The following is a 16701-nucleotide window of genomic DNA, read 5'->3' as shown; positions in this document are numbered from 1 at the left end:
ATGTGACAGGATTATTAGCAGAAGTCTTATATTTTGGAGAGGAAGGCCTGACCTAGGTGGTGTGACTAAATAGAAAATTAGAAGCTTATTAGAGAATAAACGTGCTGAAAGAAGAAAGGAAATTAACATCTATCTTATCACTGATGGGGTAAAAATCATAGGAAAAGATCATGGAATTAATCTAATTCCTAGAACCAGCAAGACTAAAGACTACATACTAACTTATTTTCTTAACAGAACCAAAGTAATTAACATATTTCCTAAGGTCCACATCTCCCATGTCAAACACATTCCAACTTTCTATAATTATGGTACATGTTAAACACGATTTTATAAATTCAATATGAAGTTGTTTTCTTCCCTAAACTGGACTGTTAAGTTAATGGCGGCATTCTGAAATGAAGGAAATTGGCTATTAAGCCTTCAAGGCTACCATCCTGATTCAGCGGCATAAGCCTTCCCAAGGCTTAGCCTCACAATTCCACAGGATTCATCAGGGAACTTGTTCATGAAGGTGCCTTGTAGGGAAAGTGAGAAGCAGAATGGCAGGCTACATTCTGAAGTCCAAAAGGAAGGTGCCTAGAAGAAGCACAACTGCCCACAAGTAAGTGTGTATGAAGAGAGTTAGGCTGCTGTGGGGCCGAGTTCTCACTATCCCCTCAGATCTTCTTAAAGCCCTTGGGAACCAGACTCAGGGCCCATGTCTTCTCAGGCTGCAGTGGTGTCGTGAAGCCAGCCCAGCCCAATGGACCTGAGGGTGTGCCCCACTATGCAGAAGCCGACATAGTGAATCTCCAGGGAGTGACAGGTGGCAACACCTACTCTGTACCTGCTGTCACCATGGATCTGCTCTCAGGAAAAGATGTGGCTGTGGAAGAGTTCCCCAGGAAACTGTTGGCCTTCAAGGAGAAGCTGGGAGAAGGCCAGTTTGGGGAGGTGAGTAGATCTCTGGAATGGGACACCTAGTCCTTGATAACAGAAAGGAAGTAGGGGTGGGGATTAGAAAGGGTCAATAAAACAAATTTCTATCTAGAAGTGAATTCTCAGCTGAAGGTCTCCTTTACTTGTTTGTCTGCATTGCTCGCAAAATAATGGTCAATCCCATCTTTGTGTATGAGCTGTGGATTTACTAGGACTTCTGGTTTTTATACAAAAATTTTAAGGAAAGCAAGTCACAAGATTTCAGCTATCCTGAAAAATACTCAGTGCTTTCAAGAATTGTTTACAATAGGTTTCCGAGGGTGGGGCTCCTGGATAGCATCGTCTTTTGTGGATTATCTAGGAACACCCTGCTGCTTGCTACAATATTTTTTTCTCTTAATGAGAGTTTTATATCAACATGGTAAAACAAAACAAAATAAAATAAAACAAAAAACCCAACCAACTTTGGCTCTGTTTTGGTTCTGGAATTAACCACCAAGGAATGAAATCACCACAGAGATAAGGAGGAGCTGTCTTTTGAGTTGTTCTCAGAATGATGCAAGAAATATTAGACCTTTAACTCTTACGTAAACCATCAGAACCTTCAGAGAATTCAGAGCAATGTTTTCAGCTGTAACAGGAATCATTGAATTCTGTCATCTAAGGGTTACATCATCAAATGTTAACACTTGGTTTCCAGTGTTGATGTCCAGTATGGGTTGAGTATTCTCCCTCTGGGGGGTCTGGTGTTAGAGAAGGCAGAAGGACCCCGACATTTGTTAGTACTGTCACATGGACTCATTCTGTCCCTTGCGTTGAAATTCTATTTTTACTATGCTATTGCTAACACATAGGCATAATTTACAACATTCTCCTCACCCTAGGGGATTATTTTAGGAAATTGCCTTATGTTTTATATGATCAAGGGATTAACTTTCTCAAGTCAAAGTTAAAGCAATTATGTCAAATGTTATTTTCTAGTGGAGTTATGCTGTGATAAAATATTACATTATAGATTCATTCCTTTCCATATCAATATTCCATTCAATGTACATTTCTTTTGTAGGGCACCGATGTATCAGATTAGCTGGGTACTTTAGCATTGTTAATTAATTTTGACAATTATTTGAATCAAAGGTATGTTACCCAGAGCCTCTTAGTGGTCACTGATCATTTTCCCTGAGTTGTAAGAGTAGACTTATCTCCAGGACATGCCCAGCAAGAATACTGAGGTATCTCCAGGAGACAGGATGATGCTGAGACTAGATGACTTTTATCTAGGTTCATCTCTGTGAAGTGGAGGGAATGGAAAAATTCAAAGACAAAGATTTTGCACTAGATGTCAGTGTCAACCAGCCTGTTTTGGTGGCCGTGAAAATGCTTCGAGCAGATGCCAACAAGAATGCCAGGTCTGTGGTCTGCATTTTGAATTTTCCTTTACTTGCTTCATGCTTAGAATTAGAAATATCCCTGAACATTTCTGAGCTTTTATTTTTCTCTCTTGAGACAGGAAGGTTTGTGTGCTGTCCCACAAGCCCACTATTAGATGTTATATTTCCTATGTGGCCAGAAATACCTATCTTTTTCTCTGTCTCTTTCAAACACAAATGCATATATTTATACTATATTCACTTATATTTGTATTATATTCACTATATACTTACTTAAGTCCCCATACCCAGTGCATACAGCAGCCCAAATATATTTTTCTCTCAAGATTATGAAAGACATAATCTCAAATATCATCCATTCCTCTGGCTGGCTTTTCCTAACAACGAACACCTTCCTCCCTACATCTTTGAATTCTCCATTTTCCATATCTCTGTTCACATTCTCACCCTGTTTTTTCTCTTTTATGCTCCTTTTCTTCTATGTTCAGCAGCCCCTCACTAAAGAGAAGCTACTTCTACTTGGAAACACATCCGTGGACCTCTGAGCAAAAGAATCCCCAGTACTTTAACAGGTTTCCCAACTGGCTAGTAGTCCCTTGGATCCTTTACTACATACATTACAGTTTGCAGAATACTGCATTGCTCTCTGACAGCCTTTCCATTACAGCTATGGTGAGTTAATCCTCACCCAGAGAGGCATCCTGGTGGAAAACTATTTGTGTCCCAGAGAAACCTGAACATCTGGATACCACATGCATCTTCCCATGGGTGTTATCCTGATATGTCTCACTGACACTCATCCTAAGAGGAAGTTTATTATTCCTATATCCCTAAATTGTTGTAAATTCCAAAAATGATGATAGGTTTCATTAAAAGTCTTACAATGGGCAGGATGTGGACTGAAAGGTGAGGAAGTGGAACTGTGTGGGCTTTCACCTTTTTAAAGAGCTCTGTCTTATGAATATTAACAAGAGATGGGATCTTCTTCATATGAATCCTTTCATAGGGCAGGAGAGAATGGCCAGTGGGGGGAAAACATTGTATAAGATAAGACGGTGTATTTCTGGATTGTTTGGGTTGGTGAGATCTACAGATCTATCTACACTCTCTTGTTTGGTAGTGATGGATCGCCTAAGTTCTGGATCCTCGAATGTTGCCAAAACCCATGGTCTGGGATTTCACAGGAAAAGGAGAGGGGAGACGCTGAATCAGGATTACATTGGTTCCAAGACAGGGTTTGCCTTTCAGTGCAGAATTCCTATAAAACTCACTGGAGACTTCTGATTTTCCCCTGTAGTTTTTTGGGAATATGGGCTATTGGCTCCATGTTGACAATTTACAACTCAAATGTGGCTGTCATTATGAACTCAAACCATTACCAGTTTGGCCCAAATGGCTTTCAAACAACTCTTTGAACAGGCTACCAAATCACTGTGTGCTGTGGCTGACTGCCAGTGCAGATGGTATTGGGAAAAGCCAGTAGGTGCAAATAAAAATAGATTGGATAATCAAGAGAATGGTTGGCCACTTTGTAAAAAAAAAAAAAAAATACCTTCACTTTATTAAGATTGTGACTTAGCAGCTTTTGAAAGAGCCAAATATCTTATAGCACTTGAGTTGATTCCTAATGAAAAACTCCATCTGCAGGGTAGTTTTTAAGTAACACATATCCGAGTCAGTAATATCAACAACATTCTATGTAGTGAGTATTTTGCCAAATACTAGGGATATCAAAGTGAGTCACAGATCTTATCCTTGAGAACATTACCATTGACTAAGTAAAGGTCCATTGTGTTCATGGAAAAGGTGAATGGGATAGGTCTGGGTGCCTGTTTGTCTGTTATCTCAAAGGTTGTCCAACAGGGAACTAGGCATGGTGTGATGGGTAGGGACGGGCATTGCTGTGCATCCTTTCTTGTTCAGGTCTGACTCTGACAACCCCTGACTTTATCTACAATCACACCCTCCAAAGGAATGATTTTCTTAAGGAGATAAAGATCATGTCTCGGCTCAAGGACCCAAACATCATCCGTCTCTTAGCTGTGTGCATCACTGAGGACCCGCTCTGCATGATCACGGAATACATGGAAAATGGAGATCTCAATCAGTTTCTTTCTCGCCACGAGCCTCTGAGTTCTTGTTCTAGCAATGCCACAGTCAGGTAAATGAGTCAGCTCCTTTGTCTTTTCTGTGTAGTCTATGAGAGTAACTCCAGGGCCTGAAAATGGGGAGTGGTAAAACTTAAGGTATCAATTGCTGTGGGGGTATCGTGGAAGATGAACCAGTGTGCAGTGGATGATGGGGCAGCTACCCTTTGGGGGAAATCATTCTATGAGAATGGAGGCAGGATAGAGATGCTTCAACCCTGGTTTATTGATTAGTATAAACCCTGTCCGCAGCTGCTTTCTCTTTTCTCGTATGTGCCCCTAGTTACACCAACCTGAAGTTTATGGCTACCCAGATTGCCTCTGGTATGAAGTACCTGTCATCTCTCAACTTTGTCCACCGGGACCTGGCCACACGAAACTGCTTAGTGGGCAAGAATTACACCATCAAGATAGCTGATTTTGGAATGAGCAGAAACCTGTACAGTGGTGACTACTACCGGATCCAGGGCCGTGCAGTGCTTCCTATCCGCTGGATGTCCTGGGAAAGCATCTTGCTGGTGAGTTTCTACATCTGTGAGTCCTACCCCAGCAACTGGTGTGAAGCTGGAACAAACTGGAGGCAGCAGGAAGCAAGCCCCATAGACCTTGACATTTTCCCCTGACTTGAGAGGATCTTCACTGGGCACTATATTATTATTGTTTTGCTGTCACTGTTGTTGTTATAGACTTGCATATTTCTGCTGGAAAAAGGTAATGTACATTACAGAAACTTTAGGAAAAAGGTTTAAAAGAATAAGAAATTTGCTATCTTTCTCTCCCTTTCTCTCTATTGAATGGTCTTAACCCCATGCATTAAAACTCTTATCTGTTAAAAAAAATTATGCTGTAATATATATTCCCATATTAACTTTATGACCATGCATCTCATCAATTATTTAGAATGGTCTGTGTGTTATTATTTTAGTGATTTTTTTTTACCATTTACTTGTTGAATCCATCATTTTTCTTTTTATGATTTTTACCTAATTCTTGGTGTTTTCTGCTCCGAATGAATGACTTCAGATGCCTCTCTTGGAGCTGGATCATTCTGGCCATGTGTATCGGAGGCACCTCAATGTTGACTTTACAGCTGCTCAGCCCATTGATGTGATGAGTAAGCTGTAAATTTTTGCTACCTTGATTGTCTTCCTTAATATTTAGGGAAAAGCCTGAACCCAGCTCGATTTTGTTCATTTCTACTTCATCTGCTTATTTCTAGCTGATATTAACACGGGATTCATAAATTAGTTTTGGAATGATAAAAAATGAACATTATCGTCGCCTTACTAAAATAAGCTAGTGATTTGGAATGTTGCCTTTGAGGATTTTTTTTGTACATGTATTTCTAATGTGTAATGTCTTTAATTTTGTAGTTTTAAATATTCAATTGTATGTGTATGTGTGTGTTTGCGGTGGGCAAGAATGTGAGTGTAAGGACAGGTGGTTGCAGAGGCCAGAAGAGGGTGTCAGTTGCCCTACAGCTGGGTTTACAGGTCGTTACAGAGTGCTGGGAACCGACCTCAGGTCCTCTGGAAGAAGAATAAATACTTATATCTGCCCATTGTCCCAATACAAGGGAGGCTGAACGAGGAGAATGCTGTTAGTTAGACGTAAGTGTGGGCTGGATAGTGAGATCCTGGCTCAAACAAAAACAAAAGAAAATAAACAAGAATGATGCTATGATACCTGCCATTTTATGAAAACCCAATGACTTTTTCATCTATATATGTGAGCCTTTACTTTTATCAATATCCAACATGTGTAAGCATTTTTTAAGTCGAAAGGTGCTGTGTGGTATTAAAAAGAGACACAAAGGGTTACATTCAGAGGACTATGTTTTTATTTCAGTTGTTGCTTTACTAATGGACTTATCAACCGGAATAATTTACTGGACCACTCCTTTTATTTTTCTGATATATAAAACAATACCCTCTACATGTCTGTACCACTATCTTTATTAAATAGGAAAAATGTGTATTTAATGAGTATTAATTAATCTGATCTCACTGATGTCATTTGATAATGTCATCTTCAAGACTGTGGCTATCAGTGAATAGGGAAGTGAAAGTCCTGGATCCACCAGACCTAATTCCAGGCTTTAAAAGGCTTCCTTTATTCCTCTCATCAATGAATTATCAAAATAATTCATTTCTCATGCTCACTTAGGCTTTTCCCTGGGTAGTTTTCCCAGAGTGGTCTGTAGCCTACCTAGCATTCAGAGAACTGGCAGCATGGAGGCATCTGTTCTAATGCTCAGTCCCTGGGCTTATGGACTGTATCCTTGTAGTTCTTGGATTTCATGTCCAAGAGAAGCAGACCTAAGCTGAGGTCACAGGGATGTTAGAGTGGACAGTCTTCCGGTAAGCTCACATCGCCCCTTCTAGTTTCTCTGTGCACATCTCAGCAATTTCAGCATTGCTCCCCCTTCTCAGGGGAAGGAAGATTGGTTTCAGATGATGGGCATGGAACATGCTCTTTGTGGGCCTTGCTTGCTCTGACTTTCTTTTCTCTCCTTCAACAGGGCAAATTCACCACGGCAAGCGATGTGTGGGCCTTTGGGGTGACTCTTTGGGAGACTTTCACCTTTTGTCAGGAGCAGCCCTACTCCCAGCTGTCAGATGAGCAGGTTATCGAGAACACTGGAGAGTTCTTCCGAGACCAAGGGAGGCAGGTATGGACTGTTGGGGCTGTGGACTCAGGTGCTCTCAAGGGACAGAGAAAGGAAGGTCCTGACTATGTAGAAAGACCCCAGCTCAAGGATGAAAACAAAATTCTCCTTCTATGTTCAGTCTATTAGTAGATCAAGAATATCCAGAAAGTCTACTTGGTGGCAAAAAAGAAGTGAGGGAAATCAATGGTGTTTGTTTAAAAGAAAATCTTAGAATAAGATATGGTGTTGGCTTGGGTTGGTGAACAACGTTTCTAGACTTGGACATCCACAAATGGACTGGTATGCTCTGCCTTCTCTGGGGAGGTGCCTCTGGGCCTACTGATTGATCCTCTTGAGGGTTATGAACAGCTGAGCCTGAAGCCCATGTGGAGTTCTGATTCCCTGAGAAACCAAGCTTTCTTTTGTTGGCCAGGTTTCTAATACTAATACTAATACTCCCGTGAGACCTAGGATTTAAAGCTTGCTAATAACTAGAGCATTGCAGTCCCCCAAGTGGTCTGTCTGTAGCACACTTTACATCACTGCGTCTCCAACAGGCAGATGGTAATAGCTGGAGAAGGGTTTTACAGGAGGTAAAAAGTGTGTTCTCTCTGGGTTACCCAGACTTAACCGAGCAAATGACAAGGGGCAAGAAGAATAACACATGGTGCATGCTGGAAATGAGAACGGCCTGCAATTTATTTTTTATCTCAATGCTCTTTAGATAATTTGGTAGCAGGAACTTTAAATCATCTATTTTGGTTAGGAGGTGTCTTAGTTAAGAATTCTGTTGCTGTGATGAAACACCATGACCAAATGCAAGTTAAGGAGAAAAAGGTGTATTTGGCTTACACTTTCACATTGATGCAGAGGTCATGGAGGGATGCTGCTTACTGGCCTGCTCCTCATAGCTTGCTCAGTCTGCTTTCTAATAGAATCCAGGTCCACATGCCAAGGAATGGCTTTGCCCACAATAGACTGGGCCCTCTCTAATCAATCACTAATCAAGAAAATGCCCTATAGGCTTGCCTGCAGCTGGATCTTACGGTGATATTTTCTTAATTGAGGTTCCCTCAGATTTCATAATTGAAGTTCTCTCAGATGCCCTTAGCTTGTGTCAAGTTGACCTAAAACTATCCAGCACAGGAGATAACTACTGTCTTATTGTGATAAAGCAAAGATTTGCTCTTGTCTTTATGAAATATGCAATGGACCAAGAAGAAACCTTTCTCTTCCTAGATTAATGTATTCAAACCACCCCTTAGAAGACACATGCCAAATTAAAAGTTGTGTGTTCAATTAGGAAATGGATCCCACTCATTAAAACAAGAATAGTCTTAATTTGAATATATCCTTGAATCATAGGCGAAAGCTGGGCCTTTGAGCCTCATGGTTTTCTTCAAATTATTGTTTATCAACAGAAATCAGTCGTATAAAAACTGACTCTGTAGTTTTTCCACAAACTGGACCAACACCCACATCACAAGAGGAAGGCCAAGTCCTTTCCTGGATTCTGTTTGTTTTTAATATCATGAACACTAACATAAGCTTCAATTCTGGTATGCAGCCTTACAAGAAAACAGCTTTTTAACCAACTGAAAATAATAGAAATTCTCATTTATAATAATCTTTAGAACTTTACTTTTCTCGTTTAGCTTTAGGCAGTCTATGTGAAAAGGACCACTAATTTTTACCTACACAAGATACTAGCAGTGTACTGCATACATGTTTGACCATCTCCCCAGGATCAGGTGCTAGAGTCAGGGATTTGACTGAATCCAGGCCCAAAGCAAATATGACCATCAAGTACTAAGTCACTTCTCAGCTTCAACTCTAAATTTTGATAAAGACATTTCTAAATTTGATATATCAACTATAAATGTCTGGTTAAATACAATTTACTAGATTTGGTAAGATTTGATTACTATTGTGTTTACAGTTGAGATTCCGGTATTCATGTTCTAGAGTTTGACCTGAGCATTTATGGATAGTGCTGTCTTTATTAGCTACGACATGGCTTCTGTAGTTTCTGAGCTACACAACTGTGATGAACTCATTCCCCAATAGTTCATCCAACATACTGGACACAGGAGATACAGGGAAGACAAAGGACAGTGTGGCTGATATAAATTCTAGAAGAAACTTCATACTCAAGATTCATAGATTAAAGTGAACTTTAAACGATTTCTTTTCAACTTAAAATGCTTGAATGTCTATAGCAAAAATTCCAACCATTAATGCATTTGGCACTTTGTTTTGAATTTACAATCACAAGGTTATGAGGAAATTCTAGATAGCATGCTTTCTCGAATGCTCACAGTAAAAATAGAAAAATAAATAAAATTAAATTATTTAAAATTTTATTTTGGTGTCACAAAATGATATACATTATATGAAGCCTTATGAAATGTAACTTGAACTTTTCAAGTTAAATTGTTATTGCTGTTATTGCTCTTGAGACTGAATCTTGCTACTTTTCCAGGGTGGCTTTGAACTCAGGTCTTCCTGCCTGAGCCCCCCAAGTATGGGGACTATGGGCTTGCCACTACCACACCTGGAACTCAACGTGACTATAACACTTTTTTCGAAAGTTCTCAGAGAGATCTCAGCAATTTTACGTTTTACCAATAATACCTGAGAATGCTGGTTATCAGTGATGGTGACTTTCTAATGCCTGGTATTTTATATCCATTGTTTTCTAATTCTGACTTAAACTTTGTTGTATCTGATTTGATAGTCCATCTAATTTGCTATTTTAACAGAAGTCAAATATTTTTCCCTATTGACCTTTTTCTGTCAATTAGGACTTAATGGGCATATTAAACTCTAGTTAAAGTCCAGATCCTATGATACATGATACAGGTTGGTGTTGTATGACATAAGGTAGGGCAATGGAAAGTAGCTAATGATTACCTAGGTACAGATATTGGGCTCAGCAAAGCCAACGGTACTTTGATAATTCAGAGATCATGGAAAGTTTAAGTATGGTTTAGTAATCTGTCAATATAGCAGGGTATTAAAAGTATAGTTAAGGAGATGATAGTAATAAAATATAGAATGTGAACGATGGACTGGGGGTTAGCAGAGTAGCATCTTGCTTGTGGAAATGGTAACTGGAAACTTCAGAGTAGCATCCTAGGCTGGATTTAGGGTATCGTGAATATGCCCATTAGGGCAATCTAACCTCACCTAAATGAGAACAATACAGAGGAGGGGAAACACAAAGAACAATCCTAGCATTGCTAGGATACAGCCTGGCTTCCAGTTTCTACATCTGGCTGAAATGTCATTCCAATCGAAGTGGCAATAAAACCTCAAAGTCTTTATGGAGTGGAAGCTACAAATGTACTTTATTTCTGTCATATTGGCTCAGCCAAGATTCACTCTCATCAGCGGCAGATCTGAGTTCTTTTTGCATTGGTGTAACCTTTGGCAGGAAGGCAGGGCCCACAGGATGACCCATCATGTAACAGTGCTTTGGAGGACGAGAATAGATGACGGTAAGAAGAAAGGGGCTGATGAGCTAGGGCTCTGTGTGTTGGGAGAACTGACATGATACCCATGTTTGTCGTCTAAGTTCAGTAAAGTGCTGAGGGTGCCTATTAAGCTATAATACGATGCATTCTCCTCCTTCCTCTTAATACATATTTTTCTCTGTGTTAAAATTTTTGTTCCCAAAGATCTATCTCCCTCAACCAGCCATTTGCCCCGACTCCGTGTATAAGCTGATGCTGAGTTGCTGGAGAAGAGAAACCAAGCACCGACCATCTTTTCAAGAAATACACCTTCTGCTTCTTCAACAAGGAGCTGAGTGATGCCATGATGACTGGCAATGTTCCTGTGGCCCAGATCCTTCCCACAAGACCTACCGCTCACCCACATCTAAGCCACTCCAGCCGGACATTCAGTGGACCTGAGAGATAGAGAATTAGTCACTCTGCCCTCTCTGTCCCTCACCTCCTCCACTACACTTCCCTGATCCCTACCATTGACTCATATATACTTTTTTACATGAAATAACTAAAAGAAGAAAAAAATATAGAGCAGATATTAGTAAAAGAAATGTTACTTGATATACCAAAGGGTTAGATAATGAAGACTAGAAACTCAGATAATTTATAAAGGTTATGCTTATGTTTATAAGTGTGCAGATCCTACAATATTTCTCCATGTCACTTTCTGTAAAATACCTTTAGAAAGAAAAACTTGAAGAATATGAATGTCTTGGGGAACAGGAGATTGGGCTTAAGAAAAATACTCAGTAGTCATAAAGAATGGCAGGACTTGGTATTCCACAACTAATGGATGATGACTGGGACATTTCTCTCAGATCTCTCTGTCTCCGTCTGTCTGTCTGTCTGTCTGTCTATCTTCTATCTATCTATCTATCTATCTATCTATCTATCTATCTATCTCATCAAAGTGAGTAGCATGTACTTACAAAGCTCTACCTTGTTTCTTGGAATGAATGGTTCCTTCAATCATAGCCAGAGATCAGAGCCTACCTATGAAACAGGGCATATGGGTAGAAAGAACTGTCTGTTGTAAGGCTGGAAATAGGACACAGAAAGGGAAAGACTGCACAAGATTCTCAGTAGACAGTGGTCATAGGCAAGGAGGTCCTCAGAGGATGGCTAGCCTTTGTTGTTCATGTGTGAGGGTCTTCACCTGTGTGTTTTAGCGACAACTTGACTTTAATCAGTAAAGTCTAGCATTTTAATATTTGAATTGTTGCTCCTTCAGTTCCTCTTGCCCAGTTCTATTTCTTTCAATATGTGAAGCCTCTGTGGGACTTGTAGTCTAGGGTTTCAACTTCTCAGGCATAAGTATGCAATGTCATGTCCAGCATACAAGAGATATGTTTGGAGTGTTCTCAAAAGGTTGACCAGGACCCCTGAAGGAAGTAATAGGAAGACTGATTTCTACTCTTTACTTGGGAAAATATGGAAATGGAACATGTGCAGGTGAATGAGCTTCCCCAGAGATGACAGGGAGTGTCTTGTCTCTGAAAACTTTCAGATACTAGCTGAAGAACTATGCAAGGAAGAGGTTCTTGACGCTTGACTACTGGAGATTATATTTATAATATGGGATAAGAAGAGGATGGCCATTCGGTGTTACTGAAAGTGCTTTTGCCAAAGAGAGGTTGTCCAGCAGCAAAGCATGAAGTTCTGGCTTCAGGATTCATGAGAACTGATGCACAATCAAGCAGGAGCCGCCTTAGAGCAGATGCTAAGCTTTCATCCTCCACAGCCTCTAAGATTCAGAGAAATCTAGAATAGAAAACCCTTAAATCCTAAAGAGGAAAACCAAGAAAAGATTACCGAAAAAGCTTCCCAAGCGGAGGTAAAATAGTGGTGGCCTGCTTCTGTCTATCCAGTCAGCTTGCTCCATCGTCTCTTAGAAACCTGAGCACTTCTTGGTTCAGCCTTAAGCAGGGCTACAGGACACAGCATATAGGTATAACTCTAAGTCTAAACATTAATTATTTAGATTCCATTCACTCATAGCAAATTTAGCTCTCCCATGGCTTTTCTACCATTCTCAGCAAGAATAACTTTGATTGGAAAGGTAGGAGAGAGCATTGGGTTGAGCTTGTTCTGCCTCAAGCCAAGCATGCCATCTTCCCAAGTCTTGCTGTCTCTCTGAATTTGTTTTTTTTTTTTTAATCTGTCTCACAAGAGAATTGAATTAGATGATCTAGTAATCTCTTGGAGTTCTACTATATTTTGTGCTTGTTGGAGAACTAGATTTGTGGTTGATATAGGTTTAGTTACTGCTCAGAAAATTGTGGCCAGTATTAGTGATCTCGAGAGACATCATTTAAGTAACACGGGCACCTGTGTTATATCTGCTTTTAGAGTTACCAGCTACTTCTTTATGTTATCTCATTTGATAGTTCTAGGGCTAGACATGTTTCTTTCACAACTCTTGACTATATACTCTTCAGGATTCTGCCTTTAGTTCACTGTATTCATTTAACATGAAATTTCCAGGACTTTGCTTTATAAAACTAATCTGTTCCAGATGACTATCAAATATATATCATCATGTACAGGCACTTTTGGGGGGGGGTTATGAAGAAGGTTCCACCTTCTGGCACTGAAACCTTTGTATTATTGACACAGGTTTAGTTTCTATTTACACTAGTAGAGTTTAGCAATGCAGGTTTGAGTGACCGACCATGGTAGATGATAAGAGCTTACTCTAAAGACTTACTCTGTAGACAGGTAGCTCAAATCTAAGTTAGAGAAATGAAGGTAGGCTTTGGAAGTGAAAACAGAAACAGACAAGAAACTGTGGGCTATTGTTATTTCCCCAAGTTATTCGTGATTATGATATATGTGAACCATCTACGTCAAGATGTCCTTTAGACTGTCATATTTCAATTCATAGCTCTATTGACAAATGCATATGTCATTAGCCAGGTCCATTTATTTTTTAGTGTTGGGAATCATACCCAGAGCTTACATTTGCTAGACATGGGTTCTGTCATTGATCTATAGCCTAGTATCTATGTTCAAATCTTGATCAGTTGACCAGATAAACATGTAACTATGTCACATATGTGACCTGGAGTAGAAATGAGTACCCTGAGGAGAGCAGACATTGCTGAAGCTGTGGAAAGATCGTCTGTGAATGCTCAAAACTATATAACAAAAGAGGGCAGTATGCAAGTGTGCAAGTAGTGGTTTTTAAAAGTAGTTACACGAATGTGTGTGTGTGTATGGATGGAGAGACAAGGAAGACAATGAAAAAAAAAGGAACCATACAGAGAGGCAAGGAGAGGTTATGGGGAAGGCACAGGGTAAGGCAAGTCAGACGTGGTCGAAACAGGGCTGGCTGGAGGCCATGAAGTCAACGCTGATACATGAAAAGAGATCTGAGAGAGGTTAGACTTGGAAAGAATGGAGGGTAAGTAAATGCTGGGTGAGGGAGCCTGTGTTTATTAAACAGATGGCAGGTACACCATAGGCAATGCAAGGGAGTTTTGCAGAGTTGTGGAAGGACATGGGTCTTCATGGATATAGAAACATGTAGCCACCAGAGCCATCAGGGAGTGACCTCTTCATCTCAGGGGAAGTGTGTCCAAAAGATAGTTTGCTCTCCTGTGAGTTCTAGACCACGTCTAGTGCCGGTAACAATGCTGTCTGTGCACCGGATTTGGTGTTCCATGTACTGTTTGGGCATGAAGATCTAGGAGCATTCGGTAGTTACCGAATCCACTTTCAGTAATATTCAGTATTGCTTGGTCTAAAGTGGCCACAGCAAACATGGAAACAATAGGTGTAAGTTAGACAAGACTAAGTTTTGCCCGATCTTTGACAAAAGGGTGTGTCATATATGTTTGTCTATTTCCCACCTAGGCATCTCACAAGAACAGTGTGATGTGGGCTTAGGCCATGTGTTTTAAGTAAAGAGGAGGTGGGGGGGGGGAGCATGTCAGGATGAAGGGAATGTGGGAAGATGTTCTGAAGACATGCACTAGGAAACAGAACAGTGTCTGGTTTCATCCAGCACAAAATGAAAAGAGTTGCAATAAATTGCTTATTGCAACTTTGATCCTAAGTTGAGTTCATGAGCCTGGCATTTGCATCATAGACTTTTCTTTGTTTTGAATCCCATGCCCTTGGGCACTGTGTGGGGTAAGCCCCCAATGTTTTGGCAAGATGCAGATTCTGGTCTACTCTGGGAAAACTTTTTGACGTTTCATATTCTAGAAACAGAATGTCATTGGTGCTTGGTGAATTAATTGGAATCGTGAGTTAAGGAAGGACACTGGGTAGTTACTCAGGACTTGAGCAGGCTGGCAGAAAAAAAGGGGGGGCACTTAGCTGTCCCAAGTTTTTCAGAAATTTTTCATTTTGTGGTTATCTGAGACTTGAAATAAGTTTCAAAAGAATCAGTACAGAATAGCCTTCCCTGGATCTAGTTTTCCCCCACTGAAAATATTTCAGTCTATTTTCACCCACTGAAACCATGGTCTACTGTGAGCCATTTTTGAAACTAAATTCTAGGCCTGACTTGGCTTTCGCCAGTTTTCCTACCTTGCACCCATTTGCTCACTGGATAATATTAGCCTTTGCTGGTTTGCAATCTGGCTTTGGCGGCATACAGGATAAAAGATTCTATCTAGATATTAGTGTACAAATGAGAGAAAACATCAAATCGACAAGCTCCTTTACCAGTGAACAATACTCTACCTATTTGCTGAATCCACTTTCAATTAAAGCTCATTGTTGCTGGACCCAGAATAGCCTCAGCATTACACAGGAGTCACGTGTAATGATTAGCTCCTTTGTTTGGCACCCCAAACAATCCAAGAACAACTTAAGAAGAGTAACAACAAAGAAAGCTTTTAAGTGGAAGGGAATTCTAAACAGAAAATAGGACTTTTGTTGGTGACAAGAGGGGTCTAGGATAAAGCAGTCCTTCGGTCAAGAACTAAGTGGTGCCGAGTGGAAGCAGGGATAGAATATAAACCCCTAATGTGAGGATAAACTCTATCTTCCGAGTACCAGAGAAGCTTCGTTTGCTTAACTGCTCATCCTTAATTGTAATATCAGCTGCTAAACTAAATGCAAACACAACAGCTTCCTGGGGGAAAAGTTGAATCTCTAGTTTCCTGGATCATGACTTTGGGTTTTCTGTTAGACATTTTTAAGCTGCCTTGCTTAAGGGCTACAGAATAATAACTGTCTGTGGCTTATGAAATTCCTAGCACACAAGTGAATATTTTGTGAATTTGTTTGTTTTTAATGAATAAAGTATGGAAAAATTATGTATCACATGTGTTAATTTGGGGAGAAGTGCTTTATAACATAGAGGGGTTATTCTCAATCAGAAACAACAAGGAAAAAGGTGTCTTGCAGGCAGTGTATACCCTTGTGCCCTTTGTAGTGGTGAAAACAATTTAGGCAGCCATGCAAGGTAGTTCTCACATGGCACTAGACCAAAGGCAGAGAGAGAGAGAGAGAGAGAGAGAGAGAGAGAGAGAGAGAGAGAGAGAGAGAGAGAGAGAGAGAGGAGTGAGAGACAGACAGAGATAGAAGAGCAAAGACTGGCTTTAAACTCAGTTCCTCTGAAAAAAGCTATTTAGTTTCTCCTACAGACACCTTGCCAGTAACCTTACAGTTCTCATAGGAGAGCAGATCTAAGTCCCTGAGCCTGACCTGTAGTCACTGCTGTACATCAAGAAAACATTTGTCAAGGGAAAGCACAGGTCGTTACTTTCAGTGCAAAATGGTTCTTTGCTTTTATGGTTTCACTTCTTCTTGCCCCATGTCCTGTTCCTGAGAACCAACTTCCTGCAGCAACATAATGGACTCTTCTATGAGGAGACAACATCTGGGCATTATTCAATAGCCCGTGGTGGGTAATGTGTTTTGTCAAGGGCTAAACAGCAAATAGATTTAATTTCTGCTTATAAACGATCATAGTCATTCTCAAATGGATGCATTAAGTAGCTTCTGTATTAGAAAAGGGAATGGAACGTGGTGCCAATTGTATATTTTCTTTTCATTATTTATTCCCTGTAAGTCTGTCAGATGATAAATTGTAAATAACAGTGATTAAAGAGTCATGCTACTGA

The 16701-nt window shown here is 40.2% G+C and overlaps 1 protein-coding gene across 5 annotated transcripts in view; it reads left to right on the top strand.

Moving 5' to 3' along the window:
• The window catches only part of Ddr2 (discoidin domain receptor tyrosine kinase 2), a 122538-nt gene extending 105837 nt beyond the window's left edge, over window positions 1-16701 (top strand). For all 5 annotated transcript variants that reach the window (XM_034512852.2, XM_034512850.2, XM_076941563.1 and 2 more), the window contains 6 exons: window positions 713-936; window positions 2203-2330; window positions 4285-4473; window positions 4743-4977; window positions 6981-7130; window positions 10790-16701. In XM_034512852.2, the coding sequence (XP_034368743.1) occupies window positions 713-936; window positions 2203-2330; window positions 4285-4473; window positions 4743-4977; window positions 6981-7130; window positions 10790-10924 (1061 nt within the window). In that variant the 3' untranslated portion in view covers window positions 10925-16701. The remainder of the gene's footprint in view (window positions 1-712; window positions 937-2202; window positions 2331-4284; window positions 4474-4742; window positions 4978-6980; window positions 7131-10789) is intronic.

Source organism: Arvicanthis niloticus, chromosome 10 (assembly GCF_011762505.2).
Source record: "Arvicanthis niloticus isolate mArvNil1 chromosome 10, mArvNil1.pat.X, whole genome shotgun sequence".
NCBI lineage: Eukaryota > Metazoa > Chordata > Mammalia > Rodentia > Muridae > Arvicanthis > Arvicanthis niloticus.
The sequence above is the reverse complement of the archived record's forward strand: the minus strand, read 5'-3'. Positions and strand labels throughout refer to the sequence as shown.